The sequence below is a fragment of the Dipodomys merriami genome, unplaced genomic scaffold (genome assembly GCF_024711535.1).
Source record: "Dipodomys merriami isolate MVZ:Mamm:240054 unplaced genomic scaffold, mDipMer1.0.p SCAF_103, whole genome shotgun sequence".
Taxonomy (NCBI): Eukaryota; Metazoa; Chordata; class Mammalia; order Rodentia; family Heteromyidae; genus Dipodomys; species Dipodomys merriami.
The window spans coordinates 2,628,080-2,644,539 of NW_027202305.1; the positions used below are offsets into that span (position 1 = coordinate 2,628,080).

The window sequence follows — 16,460 nt, forward strand, 5'->3', positions numbered from 1 at the left end:
TCACACGGCTCATTGACAAAGTTCAGATCAGTGACTGAAACTGGGCCATCCACAGGAAGATGGCGTAGCTTGCTCTTAGAGGGTGATATATAGTTGCCTGATAGAGAAATGATATATAATTGCCTGATAGAGAGATATAACTCTCCTTTCTTATGTTCTTGGAGATAAAACCTCATCTAATTTAGCCTCTGAATCAACAAATACATTGTGTCCTTCATAGATTGTAGAAGGTACATATAGAAAAAAAATATTGTTAACAAATGTTCCTAAACTCTTGTGTGTGGTCCTGAATGTATTTTTCATGCAAGGTGTGCTTATCACTCTGGCTATGGAAATTTTCAGCCTTCGATTTTTTTCTTTTTTTATAAAAAGTAGAATTTAAAGCCACATGAAGGTCCTGATGAGGCATGTCTTAAAATTAAGAAGTTTTTTGTTGTATTAAAATGATTGAAAGAAAGACATGATCTTGGTTAGTATTAGATAATATTTCATCTGTTTGAACTTTAGGGGAAACTGTGAAAAAAGAAATCCTGCAGTTCAATTCTAATAGCTTCAAATTAAATAGCCCATTTAGAAAGTGGCTTTGAATGGTCCAGAGGAGAGAGGGACTGGGGGGGCCTGGGTGGCAGAGAGGCACCCGGGTGTTGCAGGTTTTGATGTCACACCTGAAAGTCACACTGAAGAGGAAAATTCTCTGACCACTCAAGTGTACAGCACAGAGAACAGAAGTGAGTGCAAGGACCACGGTGATCAGAGCATATTCTACAAGATGTATGTCCTTACAGACATCTTTCATTTGCTCCCACGTTTAGAGAAAGTGAATTCTGTGAGTCATGCAGGTTGACTTGGACAGTGAACATGACTATTTTTGTGTCATCAGAGCTGGTTTTAAAGCTACTTTGTCACAGTATCTGAGGTTCTATTGGTATGTGCTCAGATAAAGGTTGCTAGTAATCTTATTTAAATATCAACACAAAATCAGGACTGGAAAGTTTGTACTTTTTCTCAAAGTAAAGTAAGTAGGGACTTACTCGTAGGAACAAAATGAAAATTGACTGACTTAAAGAAAAATGGTCAATAAGATTGGGTGGAAGTTAGGCTCCTGATACATTCCAAATCTTTGCCCTTAGGCTCAGTGAGACCAAAGGAGAGGATCACAAAGGCTCCATAACCATGTGCAAATGATTGCATGAAATGATGTCTATCTAAATGAACTCCAAGAAATGGATATGAGGTTTTTTTGTTATTTTGCTTTTTGTTGTTGGCATTTCCCCCCCTCCTCTGTTGCTGCTTTTGTTTTCTGTGCCTTTGTATGTAGGTCTGTCTGATTGGGGGAGGGTACGGGGGATGACAGATATGATGAGACAAAGAATGAGCAAATGCAGCAGTGATACAGACACTGTGGTGAAAAGGCTATACACCTTGTGGGGGGTTGAGGGGTCAGGAGGGAAAAACTGGGAGAAAAGGAGGGAAGAGGTGACAGTGTTCAAAAAGAAATGTACTCGTTACCTGACTTGTGTCACTGTAACCCTTCTGGACATCTCCTTTACCATAACAATAAAAAAGAAAAAGCCTTGGAAAGGACCACTACAGGGCAGATGAGGCCACCAGGCACAGAAACAGCGGAGGGGAGCATGCAATTCTGCTTTGGGACTCAGAAAATAAGTACCATATCCTCTTGCTCTCTTATGTCCTCCTAGAGAGAACATTGATCATAGATGGCAGCTTTGAACCTTTCTTCAGTGGCTGATTTTATCCTTGAAGGCTTAACAAGCAGGCCCGAGCTTCAGCTGCCCCTCTTCTTCTTGTTTCTTGGGATATACGTGGTCACGGTGGTGGGGAACCTGGGCATGATCCTCTTGATCGCCACCAGCTCCCCTCTGCACTCTCCTATGTATTATTTCCTCAGTCATTTGTCCTTCATCGACCTCTGCTATTCCTCCGTCATTACCCCGAAGATGCTGGTGAACTTCGTGTCCGAGAAAAACGTCATCTCCTTTCTAGAGTGCATGACGCAGCTCTACTTCTTCCTGGTGTTTGTCATTGCTGAGGGCTACCTGCTGACGGCCATGGCGTATGACCGCTACGTGGCCATCTGCAGCCCCCTGCTCTACAGCGCCGTCATGTCCCACAGGGCCTGCTCCGTCATGATGGCCGTGGTGTACTCGCTGGGTTTGTTCGGGGCCACCGTCCACACCACGCGCATGACCATGCTGTCCTTCTGTGGGTCTCATGTCATCAGCCATTACTTCTGTGACATTCTGCCCTTGCTGACCCTGTCCTGCTCCAGCACCCGCATCAATGAGACACTGCTGTTTATTATCGGAGGGGTCAACACCTTAGCGCCCACCCTGGCTGTCCTGGTCTCTTATGCTTTCATTCTGTCTAGTATTCTCCGTATTCGCTCCACGGAGGGGCGATCCAAAGCTTTTGGCACGTGTAGCTCCCACCTCATGGCTGTGGGCATCTTTTTTGGATCTATAACATTCATGTACTTCAAGCCCCCTTCCAGTGACTCCATGGAACAAGAGAAGGTATCATCTGTGTTCTACACCACAGTGATCCCCATGCTGAACCCCCTCATCTACAGTCTGAGGAACAAGGATGTGAAAACTGCCTTGAGGAAGGTGGCCGGGGGGAGGCAATCCTCCTAACAGACAAAGCACACCAGGGGCAGGCTCCCGGCATGCTCTTCCTGATGAAGTGTGCATTCCCTGTGTAAGAATGAGGGAGGCCTGCGAGGTTGGGTTTGAGACTGATCTACAGTTCACGGCTTATCAAAGAGTGTAATGTTTCCAATAGTGAATATAATATCTGAAAATGTTTCAGAGATGTAGGAATTGGCAGAAAATGGAGGGCAATTGAACATGAACACTTCTATCATTACGGTAGTGATATTGCTCTCTTCCACTGGAAACTAGACGTGATGTTATCATATAGGAAGAAAGGTCTTTCTAGTGTTGGGAAAAGAATATATTTGATCAAAAATGTATGTAGTATATACCCAAAATCTCATATATTATAACTTTCTGTTGTGAACAACAATCATCAATAAAGCATTTAATTTCTAAAAATAAAAGGAATATATTTGATTGTATTTGCATGTCCATTCACTTAGTATTCCAGTTCCTGAGGGGTTTGTACATTAGTCTTACTGATACAGTGTTTGGTGAAGAGAAATGATGCATGACAGCCAGTTCTGTATCGTTTATGAATAAGCTACCTGGGAGAAATTCTTGGTCTTAATTATCTCCTTTCTTTCCTTTTTAAAAAAATCATGATGTATTTTTTTTCCAACTTAAATACAGGATTGCAAACTACAAGATTTAAGTTTATCTTTGTAAAGCCTGCAAGACAGTGTTCCAGATGACCAAGAAGGAATATAAAGTAGTCCTTGTAAATAAACGTATAATGTATTTCAATGGGCTAGTTATGGTGTTTCACAAACACAAGTGTGGATATACATGAACTATTGATTTTGATGACATCACCATGCATATTTTGGGTCTATAACACAAATTTGGTGATCCTGTACTGTTTCTGGTCTCTGTTGCCCTTCTTCCAGGGAGCGGGAAAGCTCATAAACTCTCAAGGAGTTAGTAAAAACCATTGTCGTGGAGTCCATGTTAGTTTCTGATAGCTGCTTATGAGTTTCCTACAATTTAGTGTTTTAAGCACAGAATAGTGGACAACTGCAGTCATAATATTCAATGTGTATGTATAAATATATACATATATACACGTGGGGGATGGGGAGAATAAAAGGGGAACATTGATCAAGAGGTTCTGTGCTCATAAACTGACAGGGTGAATTGAAATCCCTTTGTACAACTCCTTGACAGTCAAATAAACAGGTCACATAGGTTAAAGAACAATAAAATTAAATGGATAAATAAAAGAGTAAATTTGTTCTCCTACAATTCTAGAGGCCATAAGTTTTCATTTCAGTGGGCCTATAATAGGGTTTAGGCTGACCCTCATTCCTTCTGGAAGTTGCGGGACAGACTCTTCATTGCTACTGCAAGTTCCATGGGGAAGTCAGCTTGGCTTCAGTTGTAGTTGTATCACTCCAGTCTCTACTATTGTGGTCAAAAAAGAAGACTTGAATAAGTTTTCTTTTCTATCCCTCATAAGGATATGTTTGATTTCATCTAAATCCCACCTAAATATTTTTTGATAATTTGTTCATCCCAAGATCCTTAAACTACTCACACCTGCAAACTTTTTTCTTTTTGCACAGAAAGTAACATTTACAGGCAGCATGCAGTAAGCTGTGGATATCTTTGGGAAGATATTTTCAGCCTACTACAAATCTTTAGAGATATGAGGACCTCTGAGATTAATTTAAAAATCATATACTCTGTGGAATTCCTAGAGTTGTCATCTGATGCAATAACATGGAAAGCTCACTATTTTAATTAATTGTAATTAACTCTTGAATTAACTCTACAAATTACAAAACTATAAAAAGTTCATGGGCCTCATTCAAGGATACATGTCCAAATGCTTGGAAGAAAAATATATGCTGAGCCCAAGGCGTTCTCAGTGTCAGTCATTATATGAAAGTGGTTATTTTATTCATTTCATATTTTTCAATATATTATATCCTAAAGTATTGATTCATATTCACAGTCCTTTAGTATCTGTCATTCATAACAAACACTAGTTCTGTGGTCAGCCACAGTGACCTCAATGATATTTTTCTGCTTGGAACTGAGTACCTTCTTGGGATTAACTGAAAGTAGAATATCCTCGATAGCCTTTGAACTTCATTGTTGTAACCAGGTAGTTTCTAAGCTAGTGTGTAAGGAATGGTTCCTACAGCCCATTCCTACACAATGAATGTACTTCTAGTAGTAAAGGTATCTTTATGAAGGAGAAGAAAGTAGATTGAGAAATAATAGTTCCTGGGTGACATTAGATAAATTGTGAAGTTTATTAATGTTTTCTCATTAAAGTGCCTGAGAATGTTCAGATTGCATTTTGAACAATATAACTTTGTATTGACCTCATTGAGAAATAGATACTGAGAAACATTGAGAAACAAAGCTTAATTTAACCACATACCACAAATACAAAGCCAAGAGTATAACTCCAGCCTCAAAAACACTACACTGAGGCTTTTTCTCCATTTTTATGATGAATAGTTTTGAGGATGAAATTCAAAGTACTTTCAACATGACTTCTTAAATAAGGAATGATTGCACCTCAAAGACCGCTCTACATGTTTAGTGTAAGCTTCCTTACCATCAAAAAAATGTTTCCAGCAAATGGACCTCAAAAGCAGAAGCTTTTTTTTTTGGGCGGGGGGCCGGTCGTGGGCCTGAACTCTGGGCCTGGGCGCTGTCCTCCCTCAGCTCTTCAGCTCAAGGCTAGTGCTCTACCCCTTGAGCCACAACGCCACTTCTGGCTTTTTTCTTTTTGCTTATGTGGTGCTGAGGAAAGGAACCCAGGGCCTCATGCATGCAAGGCAAGCTCTCTACCACTGAGCCACCTTCCCAGCCCAAGCAGAAGCTTTTATATCTGATAAAGTAAGACTTCAGATAAAATCAATCAGAAAAGGCAGTGAAAGGTACTTCATAAAGGGACCAATTCAGCATGAGGAAATTATAATCGTTGACACACATGAACCAAAGAGCAGCATACCCATGTCCATTAAACACACTTCTAGACTCAGAAGCATTGATGAACCTGTATAGTGATAGTGAGAAACTTAACCCTATTCTCACCAATTGATAGGTTGTCCAATCAATAAATTAATAAAGAAACCTCAGAACCACATGACACTGTAGACCAAATGGACTTAACAGATATCTAGAGAGTACTTCAACGGGCAGCTACACAATGTGTATTCTTCTCAGATGGCCAAATAGATCACATTTTTAGGCAGAAGGCAAATCCTAGCAAGTGCAAGAAAATTTTAAATAAACCCTATAGTTTATCAGACCATAATAGAATTAAACAAGAACTCAACAGCAAAAGACACCACATAAAATATTCACATACATTCAGATAATGGCAGATTGTTGAAAGATGAATGGGTCACTGAAGAAATAAAGGAGGGACATGAAAAAAAGTTCTTGGTATCTAATGAAAATGAAAACATACCCTATCAGAACAGCAACAGCAGTGCTAAGAGGACAATTTCTGAAGTTTATTTATGGATGCCTACATAAACAAAGAGCTCTCAAGGAAATATTTTACTGATGCACCACAAACTTCTGTGGAAACAGGATCAAAAATTTTTCAAAATTAGCAGACAGAAAAAAATAAAAATTAGGACAGAAATTAATGAAAGAAAACCAAAAAAACATAAATAGATCAAAAAGTTGTTTCATTGAAAAAAGAAAAAAATTGGTAATGCTGTAGGTAATTTGGCCGTAAGAAGGGAGGAAAGACTCAATAAAATTAGAGATGAAGAAAGGAGTATCACAACAAATGGCAATGAAATCTAAAGCATCCTGAGGGAATAGTTTGAAAACCTATATTCAAATAAAAGATACAGCACTAGAAAATTTGTGAAATAATGTTCTAGAATCCTGTTGTTTTATAGATGCGGAATCTGGGTCTCAGCATCTCAACAACTTTCTCGAGTCAATTATTGTGATCAAACATATGTCTTTGTATACTCCAATGTGTATAGTCTAACTAGCTGATGAATCGTTGGCCAAGAACTAAGAATTGATTTCTAACTTGCATTTGGAAACCTCTCATTTAATCTCTCTGTGTTGCAGGTACCACACTGGGCCCAGAACATAATACCATCATTTGGGCAGAGTGCAAAACATTCTGGTGATGTCTGGCCTCCACAGTCTGTGGGGGTTTGCATGTGTGTGAGCATGTTTTGTGTTTCTAATGAGGTCCCTAAGCTCACCACACCTCTCAGGACAACTGCATCTCACACCATCCTCTTGCTTTTAAGACTAGAAGTATAGGGAGGGAAGTTACATATTATGAGCTTCTTCAAGGTCCTGAGTATGTGTCCCATTAGAGCAATTGTGAGAGTTCGCCTTCATCCAACAAAATAATTCAGCACTTGAAATACAGGTGTATGCATCAGGCAGCAGAGGAAGTTTCTTTTTGTTGAAACAGGGATCCCTGGCCCGAGCAAAGGGAGTGGTTTCTAAGAACCTCAACCTCCCTGCAGATCCGGGTAAGCCTCCAGCTCAACCTCCCTGCAGATCTGGGTAAGTCTCCAGTTCCCACCCTGGCGGGCATCATTTCTAACATCCAGGCAAATATACTGGAAGCAGTACATAGGCAACGTTTTGGCTTTTTACCAGGAGCATTGGCTTCACTATTCTCTCCAGTCAATTATGTCCTCTTGTCTCCCTTTGTGTCGGTCCAGCCTTGCCAGCATCACTCAATCCGAGAGGAGAAACCTGGCACTTGCATGACTGAAGCCTTTACTCCTCTAACGTCCTTCTAGCTTACTTATTACTGTTCTTTGTCTTCTTGTACCCCAGCTTCTACAGGCCTCAAGAGACCAAGATGACAATGTGAATCCCAAGAAGAATGCTCACTTTTCACATAGAATATTAGTCATAGATGACCACTTCTTATCTATCTGGAAGGAATGTTTCCTGGCCACTAGGAGATCAAGAAATATTGAACTCAAGTGGTCTTGCTTCATTTCCCCTGGTTCAGCAGCACTTACTAGCTGTGTTAGTTACTCACTTTGGGATGAAGGACCTTCAGTGCTTCAACTCCTCCTGTGCCTCTAAAAAAAGCACAATGCATCCAACCTTGCATATTTTCATTATTCACATCAAGGAAAGGGAAAAGGATCCAGGACATAGAAGAGGCAAACAAGTCTGTCTCCTACTAAGCTGGTGGGATTCTTCTCCATCCCTCCATGTGAAGCATATTTTTTAAATGCATCACATTAACTTTTAATTGGCATTCAGTGGATTTATTGGTTTAGTTGATCATAAGAGTCTTTTGAAGCTGATTTTCCTCATTCCCCCTTTGCAGATTGGAACCCTGAGGTTTTCGTTAACTTGAATGTTGCAAATGAGTTAACATTTTGCCTCTCTTCACACCCAAACCTGTCCAGTGCTTGGGTGAATGGACTTTAAATTTTTCTCCTTAAATTCATCTGCCATTTTCTGTGATCAGACAGACACGAGAAGTACTGAGTTTGCAAAGTTGGTCAGGTTTCTTTCCAGTTGGATCACATCAAACTTTTAACACATAAATCTTCACTCTTAATTCTATGAGAGGTATGCCAAACTGTTTCCTTGAATACTGTCTGAACACAGTGACTCTGTGTGCCCCTTAAAGGAAAGGTGCTGAGAGGGAATGATCTTTTAGTCGTCTTTGCACTTTTAATAATCTATCGAATGGGCTTTTCAGAAGCCAGAAACAATTTTGCCTTTATTGCCATTATTCTTCTTCAAGGCCTGATGAGCTTTGAGGTAAACTGAGGTAAAGAGGTTTGTGCTGCGCCTCCACCATGCTGGTGGAAGGATGAGCAGTATTCTCCAGTTGCTTCATGCATGAGCCCCACACCTTCCTGGGGCACGCAATCTAGATTTGCTCCTTCCTGGATGCATTTTGAAATCCAGACTATTTGATAACATCTAAACACGTTCACATTGCCTTGTGAACATTCAGTTTTCCGATGAACTTGAGGACCTCAGGTATCAAGATGCTAATCCATCACCTAAAACTGGAATAAAGAGAGCTCTGACACTGTACCCCCTGGCTTTGAATACTATGTCTACTCTTAAGTTCTCTGTGTCTCAGTAATTTCATCAGTAAAACAGGGGTACAAATAATGCATACAGTTTCAACGGTTTTGAAGATTTAAATAATATCGATAAAGCACATGAAAGTCATATGCAATCAGTGAGGGGAAAAAGGCAACTGAGGGATACGGAGGGAAACAAAGGAAGGCAATCAGTATTGTTTCTGGTGGCTTTTTTTTTTAATGGAAAAACAGAGTTACTACCACGCCCCAAAGCATGATGGGTACACCAACTGTTGGAAAGTTCAAGTTTTACACCAGCACCCAGCAGTATCTCTTTTTCCCAATAAGGACTGTGCAGTGGGGCTTGGCAGGCCTATAGCTCACTGCTAGGGTGAGCGTATAGCTTTTGTGGTGGGGGAATGGATGTGATGTTCAGAAATTCTGAACTTTGAGCTGAGCACCTGGGTCAGAGGAAACTAACTTAGTTTCTTTCTCCCATCCTTTTCTAGTTTGGCAAGAAGGTGTTGAGTGGGCACTTCTGCTCAGAAGTGTTCTCACCCTGCGTGGTGGAAAGATTCCCTTCAGGGAGCGACTCCTTCCCTTACCCCCAATGGCCTGTCCCTTCTCATCCCAAGCCTAAAAGAGTATCTCACAGATCTGATAATAGAGCATACAACGGCATAAGTGGGAAGACTTGGGGAAATGAAACCATGGTTGGAATCTTTTGTTGATATTTTCTACCATGGAGAGCTATTGGCAAATAGCTTCCTTTCTCCGCATATAGCACAGTCTTGATTGTGCTGCTGGAATGAGGACGTAGTTTGCCTGTTGATCAAGGAGAACTTGCATTTGTGATCTAAATTCTGGACCAGCTAGGATGAAGTCCAATTTGCATTAGGGAGATTGAGCAGAGTATCAGCATCAGAGCTAATGAAAACGGTGACTCTGTGTTTCCACTTTGGCCTTCTTCCTTGATGCAGGTTTGGCTTCATTTGGAAGAACAAGGCCCTTTTGAACTCAGTTCTTGTTTTTCATTTCTGTAGAAATCTCCAGAGAAGAATGGCTCCTGGGAATCATTGCACCGCAAGCATATTCACCTTGCTGGGTTTAAGGCCACAGCCAGAGCTGCAGCTGCCCCTCCTCCTCCTCTTCCTGGCGATCTACGCAGTGACAGTAATTGGGAACTTTAGCATGGTTGTCCTGATCGCCTTTAGCACACCACTCCACACTCCCATGTACTATTTCCTGAGTAGTTTGTCCATCATTGATCTCTGCTATTCCACTGTTATCACTCCCAAAATGCTGGTGAACTTCCTAGGGAAGAAGAATATGATCCCATATTCTGAGTGCATGGCCCAGCTCTTTTTCTTTGTGGTCTTTGTGGAGGCCGAGGGCTACCTCCTGACTGCCGTGGCCTACGATTGCTATGTGACCATCTGCAGCCGCTGCTCTATAACATGACCATGTCCTGCTGGCTCTGCTCACTGCTGGTCCTGGTTGCCTTCGCCCTGGCATTCTGTCTGCCATGACCCACACTGGTGCCATGATGAAACTGAACTTCTGTAAATCCCACGTCATCAGTCACTGCTTTGTGATGTTCTCCTCAGTCTCTCCTGCTCCAGCATACAGCTCAATGAGCTTCTGCTTTTCATCATTGCAGGACTCAGCACCTTGGTGCCCATACTAGCTGTTATCATCTCTTATGCCTTCATCTTCTGTAGCATCCTTCGCATCCAGTCCTCTGAGGGCCAGTCCAAAGCATTTGGAACTTGCAGCTCCCATCTCATGGCAGTGAGAATCTTACTTTAAGCCTCCTAGTAACTCCCTGGAGTAGGAGAAGGTTTCCTCTGTCTTCTATACCACAGTGATTCCCATGCTAAACCCATTGATACACAGCCTGAGGAACGAGGGTGTCAGGAAGGCACTGAGGAGTGCCTCCGTGGGGAAATGAGATTTGCCTCTGGAGCTTTGTAGATCAGAGATATGAGTAGCTCCAATGGACACAGTTCCTCTCTGTTTATTTTCTTTGTTGTTGTATTATAGTACATTTTTGTGGTGCAGAGGGAATACTCCTATGCTCCAGGTAATCTCTCAACCATGAGATACACACTGAACTCTAATAGCTTCATTTACAAAGGTTATTGTTAAATCCATAGTTGATTTGATTTTCTCAATGAAATGAAAACAGAGAGCTGGGTGAGGTGAGACATGCCTGTAATCCACTCACTTGGGAGGCCAAGATAGGAGGATCACAAGTTTGAGGGCAGTCTGAGCTACAGCAGGGATAGCCTGTCTGAACCTGATTCTCTACCCAAGCCAAAAGAAAAATAGAAAACAAAATCCTACAGAGCTGGTATTAGTGTTCAGATAGATGATAGATAGATACAAAGATGGATGATAGATAGATAGATAGATAGATAGATAGATAGATAGATAGATAGATAGATAGATAGATAGATAGATAGATTTTTTTAATTGGCTAGTCCTGAGGCTTGAACTCTGGGTGTGGGTGCTGTCCTTGAGCTTTTATGCTCAAGGGTAGCACTTTACCACTTGAGCTTTTAATTTCAGCTTTTAATTGGGGTTAAGAATCTAACAGACTTTTCTGCCCAGGCTAGCTCTGAACTGCAATCCTTCGATCTCAGCCTCCTGAGTAGCTAAGATTACAGATATGAGCCACTGGTGCCTGGCTGATGTTCTTATTTTGACAGGAAAACTAGGTTTATTTTTTTTCTTATTGTGGCAGAAAAACAATGAGAATTCAGATTTTTCCCCATTCTCTTTCCTTTTTGAAAAGCCCATGTATGCCTACCAAGTACTTCCTGTGTGAGAAGAACTCAGAGAGAAGTACAGTGATTTAGACATTTAAGGATATGCAGCCTCACTCTAGAGACCGTAATTTGTATGAGAACAAGGCAAATGCAAAATAAAGAAAAACAGAAACTATAGCTACAGAACAGGTATGGGCCATTCTAGTAACTATATCATAGTCAATATGCATCTACTATCCAACATGTTCAAAATCTCTTTTATTTTTGTTTTTTGGGGCCCTCAGAAGACACTTAGGTCTTCCACAAAGACACAGGACAAATGAAGTATGCAGACAGCCATCTCAGTCAATGTAGTTTGCATGAGAAACTCCTTAGAAACTTAAGAAAGAGGGGAGAAAGTTATTAGGTAACAATTTACTTTAACCTTATTAAAAGTTGTCTTTTAATAATAGATGATACCATAATTTATTTGCAGATTGTAGCCGACCTCAAGATGTCTAGGAAACCAATGGCAAAATTAATAGGCAATAGGAGGTAAATTAATAATGAGAAATCAATACAAAATTTATAACTAGTTACAGTATATGACGTATTTCCAACAGCAACAAGAAGATAAAATAAATGTGAAGGTATTTAACCAGGAAAAAAATAGTGAGAAACTATGTGAAGGAAGCATTCAAGTTCTTCCCAAAAAATACCAAAATTAGACTGATTAAATGAAAATTTTTTCTTGGACACAGTGCCTTTACATTTAAAGATTTAAGTTCTCTGTAGTTAATTTCTGGGTTTAAAACTACTCTGATGAAAATACCCCCCCCCCAAAAGGATCATTTTTTTGTAGTTTTAGAGAGTTCTTTGTCTTTAGGAGATGCCAATATACATTTGATAACTGAAATATAGCCCAAATCCAAGAAACTGCACTTGCGTAAGACCTGCAGTGCGATTACTTTTGATGTGTGGATGTGCCTTTGGAACCATGATCATAGTCAGGATCATAAATATTTTAACCTCTGTCCACTAGCAATAACTGATTTTGTCACAGTATATTGTTGGCAATTTCTATAATGTTATGTAATTAGAATCATACAATATATGTTATTTTGGTGTATTTCACTCAAAATAATAGCTTAACTGCTTTTAAAATTATGAAATTATATGTGGGCATATGTGGGTCTGTGCGTTTATTGACTAAGACTTTGATCTTTATGTAATATCCCTTTAAGGTTAGGGAACATCAGTATTGTCTGATCACGTTGTAAATTATCAAGAACGTAGACTCCAAGGAACTATATACGTAAAACATTATGGGTTAAATCTATTTAGTCTTTTCAGACTTTAGCTTGATTTTACGTATGCATGAGTGCTTTATAGAAAATCAACAAAAGATGAAAGGAAACACTTGAAATATTATGAGGTAGATTACACCTTCCAGTGCCTCTGAAATAATGAAGTTTGGGAGATGTTACTTACCACTTCTGGTACTCAATTTCTACATTTGAACAGAAATGTAGGTTTGAATACATGAGAATTTAGTTTATGAAGATGTATAGTACATTCTTATTGGAAGGAACACATGGATCTTTTATAGAAAGAGGTTATAGTATGTGATCTTTCCCATGACCCCTTTCCTACTGGCACAGGCCTGTGGTTGAGGTAGAATCTCTTGTACTTTTCTGCCTGGATTGGCTTAGAACCATGTTGCTCCCAATCTCCACCTCCTGAGTATTTAGGATTACAGGCATGAAACATCGGTTCCTGGCTCACAGAATCTTTCTCTCTGCTCTGTCCATACTCTCTCTCAACCACACTTGGTCAAAGACCAACACAAAGGACATGTAGGTAAAATAGCATACAAGTGCCCTGGTCCATCTGTAAGAAACCTACATTAGATCCATCCATCTGCTCCTTCACAAGCCCTGTTAATGTTTCAGAAAACACAGGATTCCACTTGAAGCCATGTGGCTGAAACCCTCTCATAGTTTTCAGCAACAGGTAGACTCTCAGGGGCTTATTCAATGCAGAAATCTGAGGAGTGCTGTGTAATCATGCCAATAAAAAATGAACAAATATGGGAAGAAGAGACATGAGAGGTTATAGGAAGGTGACCCAAAGTCAGGAAAATGTTAAGAAATTTCAATACACTTTGCTAACTGAGAACAGATATGCCTTCCTGAATAGAATAATTAGTTACATGACCTTGGCAATTTGTGCTTAGTCTTCATGTTGTAGCTTCTTCATTTGCAGAAGGAGGCAGCAATGCAGCAATAATGTCCTTGGCCTCCACCACACACAGAAAGTCCTTAGGAATGTGATATTGTTCATGTGTTTGTCACTGCGCCTCCCACCTTCACTTCTCAGGAAGGAAACCCACATTGTTCAGCATCTTCCTCAGTGAGGACTTCACCTCTTTATTCCTGAGGCTGTAAATCAAAGGATTCAGCATGGGGGTGACCAGGTTATTCAGGACCTGAACGGTTGCATTCAGCCAGGGATTGGGGATGGGCTGCAGGTAGATGAGGACCACCGGCATAAAGGAGAGGAGGATGGCCGTGAGGTGGGCGCTGCAGGTGGAGAAGGCCCGGCGCCGGCCCTCTGCAGAGCGGATGCGCAGGATGGAGCCCACGATGCAGCTGTAGGAGGCCAGGATGAGGAGGAAGCAGCTGAGGGGCATGAGGCCCACGCTGACCAACCCCACCAGCTCCAGGGACGAGGTGTCTGCGCAGGCCAGCTTCAGCATCACCGGGATGTCGCAGAAGTAATAGTCCACCTCGTTGGGGCCGCAGTAGGGCAGCTGGAAGGTCAGCACAGTTAGAAAGATGGCCTGGATGCAGCCACAGAAGGAGGTGCCCAGCGCCAGGATGGCACACACTCTGTGGCTCATGATGGTGGAGTAGCGCAGAGGAAAGCAGATGGCCACGAAGCGGTCGTAGGCCATCACCGTGTACAGGAAGCACTCGGTGCAGCCCAGGAAGTGGTAGAAGAAGAGCTGGGACACGCACCCCGAGTAGGAAATCACTCGGCTGTTCCCCACAAGGTAGAAGAGCATCTTGGGGGAGCTCACCGAGGGGAAGAATATATCAAAAATAGACAGCTTGCACAGGAAGAAGTACATGGGTGTGTGCAGCCGGGGGGAGGAGACAATGGCCAGGAAGATGAGCAGGTTTCCCAGCAGAGTGAAGACGTAGAAGGCCAGGAACAGGAGGAAGAGCGTGGTTTCCAGGCCCTCCGTGTGCGGGATGCCCAGCAGGACGAACTCTGTCACCACCGACACATTCCTCATCTCCTTCAGAACATGCAGCAGGACAGCGCTGATGCGCAAGGTCAAGCGCAGAAGCTCCGGAAGGACACACGGTTCCTGTCTTCAAAACCAAGAGAGGACTTTGAACATCAAGGCAGAGTCACGTGAACACATGAGGGGACTGAAATCCCTGCCTCTAATCACAGAACAGACCTACAAACACATGGGCAATTGCTTTTTAACAAATGTGCCAATGTGAATATATTGAACAATAGTCTTTTCGCTATTTCTGGAAAAGTTGAATGACCACTTAAAAAATGAGAAAGAACCAACTTTCTAAACCCCTCCCAAATCAACAACCCAAGGGTCCTAGACTCATACCGAATGCTTATATATAAATATACTTATAGTGATTGTAGATTTAAGTGAAAAATCTGAAACTATAATAGTTCCTCAGAGTATTTTGGAAATCTCTGGTTTGGGTAAAGATTTGTGACACACTGAAAGTACAATTAATTTGCAGTTCTAACATGAAAATTTAAACTAGTTGAAAACCAGAAGTGTCTATTTCAAGGTCATAATATCAAATGAATAAAGATCCTTAGAAGACTAAATGTGAGACAAGAATCACATGGAATCGGAGACATTGGACCGAAGGATCTGGGCATTAAAAATGGACACTATTGTCCAATTGGTGGAGGTGAAATAGGGTATTGAATTAAGAATAATTGCAGCATAGTCGGGTGCCAGTGGGTCACACCTGTATCCTAGCTACTCAGAAGGCTGAGATCTGAGGATCACGGTTCAAAGCCAGCCCTGGCAGGAAAATCTGTGCGACTCTTTTTTTGTTTGTTTGTTTGTTTGTTGTTTTTGGGTCTGGTCGTGGGGCCTGAACTCTGGGCCTGGGCGCTGTCCCTCAGTTCTTCAGCTCAAGGCTAGTGCTGCACCACTTGAGCCACAGCGCCACTTCCAGCTTTTTCTTTTTTTTCTTTTTTTTTTGCTTATGTGGTGCTGGGGAATCGAACCCAGGGCCTCATGCATGCAAGGCAAGCGCTCTACCACTGAGCTACCTTCCCAGCCCCTAAGCCACCTTCCCAGCCCTGTCTGTGAGACTCTTATCTCCAGTTAACCATCAGAAAACCAGAAGTGGTGCTGTTACTTGAGTGGTAAGGTGCTTACCTGGAGCTGAAGAGCTCAGGGACAGTGCCCAGAACCACAGTTCAAGCCCCACGACTGAAAAAAGAAAAATAATTGTAACAGAACTAATCTGCATATTTTAGAAACTAAGGATGCATAGTAAGCTATTTTGAAGTGACTGTGTGTACCCATTACATGCAATTCATAGTATTTCTGAAATACAGGTGAAACACTGATTCAAAATTAAATAGTAAAATGTGAGCAACTTCTTTAGATTCAATCCCAAGCACTGACAGAAACAAAACCACAATAAAAATCTATCAGCAGAAAGGAGAAAAAGTGACTCTCCCATTCTCTTGAAGAATAAAAGGATAACCCAAACTGAGAATAAGATTTATAAATTACACACTCAGAATTTAAAAATAAACTCTAAAATGCAACAAAAAAATCAATTTCTCCATCTCAAGAGAAACAGGCAAGTGACTTGGGCAGATACTTTATGAAGAAAAGATGTCCCATGAGCCCTGGAGATTTCCTCTGTCTTGACTTCTAAGCAAATACTTTTGCCCATGCTGTTTTAATTTAAATTGTTGTTTTGAAACAAACTTAGAGAAATTGAAAC

General features: G+C 41.3%; 2 protein-coding genes and 1 pseudogene across 2 annotated transcripts; 2 read left to right on the top strand and 1 right to left on the bottom strand.

The window, feature by feature from the left end:
• Nucleotides 1-1,718: 1,718 nt before the first annotated feature.
• On the top strand, nt 1,719-2,654 carry LOC138809452 (olfactory receptor 8D2-like). The gene has a single exon (XM_069995990.1). The coding sequence runs from the start codon at nt 1,719-1,721 to the stop codon at nt 2,652-2,654; it is 936 nt and encodes a 311-aa protein (XP_069852091.1).
• A 7,097-nt stretch (nt 2,655-9,751) lies between these two features.
• Nucleotides 9,752-10,643, top strand: LOC138809455 (olfactory receptor 8D1-like; annotated as a pseudogene).
• A 3,167-nt stretch (nt 10,644-13,810) lies between these two features.
• Nucleotides 13,811-14,743, bottom strand: LOC138809460 (olfactory receptor 10D1B-like). Its single transcript, XM_069996016.1, has one exon. It carries the CDS (start codon nt 14,741-14,743, stop codon nt 13,811-13,813), a length of 933 nt encoding a protein of 310 aa, XP_069852117.1.
• Between the last annotated feature and the right edge of the window lie 1,717 nt (nt 14,744-16,460).